The 1,839-nt window shown below is 56.3% G+C and overlaps 1 protein-coding gene across 1 annotated transcript in view; it reads left to right on the forward strand.

The window, feature by feature from the left end:
• Positions 1-1,300, forward strand: part of CACFD1 (calcium channel flower domain containing 1) — a gene marked incomplete at its 5' end in the record, with an annotated part of 6,225 nt that extends 4,925 nt beyond the window's left edge. The window contains 3 exons of the mRNA XM_010284662.1: positions 220-345; positions 519-626; positions 1,085-1,300. Coding sequence (XP_010282964.1) covers positions 220-345; positions 519-626; positions 1,085-1,178 — 328 coding nt within the window. The remainder of the gene's footprint in view (positions 1-219; positions 346-518; positions 627-1,084) is intronic.
• Positions 1,301-1,839: the final 539 nt, after the last annotated feature.

The following is a 1,839-nucleotide window of genomic DNA, read 5'->3' on the forward strand; positions in this document are numbered from 1 at the left end:
CCCTACCCCCTTCCCCACCCCTTTTTAGGTAAATACCAGGATACCCTTATCCAAATAAGTCTGGGGCACCAGGGTTTGGGAATTATCAAGAAGGAGGGAAGGAGCGCAGTGGGGTCCAGCCCTGCCGTTCCCTTTTGCCTGCCGTTGGCCATGGGAGCATTGCTGACCCTTGCTCCGGGCCACGCAGGCAGGATTAACTCTGGTTTGCTCTATCTGGAGGCTCAACGCCTTCGTCCTGTTCCTGTGCGAAGCCCCTTTCTGCTGCCAGTTTATCGAGTTTGCGAACGCCATCTCTGCGAGGGCGGACAAGCTGCGGCCCTGGCAGAAAGCCGCTTTCTACTGCGGGTGAGGATGCGCCCGGGGCTGGGTGGTGGGACGTTGGGCGTGTGGGTGTGTTGCGGCACTGAAGCCTCCCCGGGGACCGCGTTGGGATGCACACGGGCACGCTGCGGTGGACGAGCATCCCCGCATCGCGCGCTGAGCGGAGCCCGGCTTTGAGGGCTGCCTCTGTCTTCCAGGATGGCTGTATTCCCGGTCATGCTCAGCCTGACGCTGACCACGCTCTTTGGAAATGCCATTGCATTTGCCACCGGAGTCCTTTATGGCCTGTCGGCGCTTGGCAAAAAGTAAGAGAGATCTGTCTGCTTGTGCAGGGGAGGGAAGGGGAAGGTGGACCTCCAGCCCTCGCCCCCATTTGCCCCCCGGAGGCTATGCTTTCCTCTTGTACTAGCCACGCTTTCAAGTGTAAATGCTGCCGGAGCACATCTCCCTGCCATCATCTCAAATCCCTGGGAGGGAAGGTCCTAGGGTCTGCTGAAGCTCTGAGCTTTTCCTTGGGAGCTCAGTCTAGGTTGCCCTGTGGGTCCCAGTCCTCTTTCCACAGCTGTTGGATGGGTGGGCTCAGCTCTGGGGGTGGTGAGCGGCTTTGGTGGGGTGGGCGAGCGCCAGCAAGTCTCGTTTCACTCCTGGCATCCCGCGGCACGGAGAGGCCCTGGCCCCAGTTGAGAGATCTCTGTGCCAGGTGCTTACCCACCATGGTGGGCACCCGGAGCTCACGTCCCCACGCCGTCCTGTCTCTCTGCAGGGGAGATGCCATTTCCTATGCCCGGATCCACCAGCAGCAGAAGCAAATGGATGAAGAGAAGCTGACGGGGGCCCTAGAGGGACAGGCTCTCTGAAGCACGCAAGCTCAGGTTAACCTGTCCTGGACACTGAGATGTTGGTGAAGATACAGAAATCCACTCTACCCTTCCCTCTGCCCGTTCCCCTCTCTGTTATGCTGCCATTTCCCTGGACACTGCAGCAACTGGAAATCTCAGGGGCTGGGGTGGGCTGTGTCCTCTTTTCACACCAGCAGCCAGATCTCAGTGCGTTGGCCCCTCTCCTCAACCAAATATCTCACAGTCCCCCTATTTTTTAATTTTTATCTCTTTTTTTTTTTTTCTGCAGAGGTGCTGGCTCTTTGAGTGCTGATTTACAAGCCTGAATAGGTAGCCTTTCTTTGGAATGACGTCTGATAATGAGCCGAGGATGCAGTGCTCGTTTGGGAACTGCTCTCCGGACGGGGTGAGGAGGGACAGAGCTGACATGCCAGCTCCTTGCCTGTGCTGGTCTCATGCCTGGGGATAACCTGCCTTTGCACGTTTTTAGTAACGCTCTCTGGTGTGGCCCTTCCCAGGTATAATACACTAATCCAGGGTTTAGCAATACATGATGATGCTTAAGCTTGGTCTTCTTCCATTGAGTATATTTTAATATGGGTCCAGTTAGGCCAGGCATCAGAGGCATTGCAGGAAAGGACTTCCAGCAAAAAACCTGTATAAAGGCAATAACCATCTC

This window comes from Phaethon lepturus, unplaced genomic scaffold, assembly GCF_000687285.1.
Source record: "Phaethon lepturus isolate BGI_N335 unplaced genomic scaffold, ASM68728v1 scaffold33573, whole genome shotgun sequence".
In the NCBI taxonomy this organism is placed as follows: Eukaryota; Metazoa; Chordata; class Aves; order Phaethontiformes; family Phaethontidae; genus Phaethon; species Phaethon lepturus.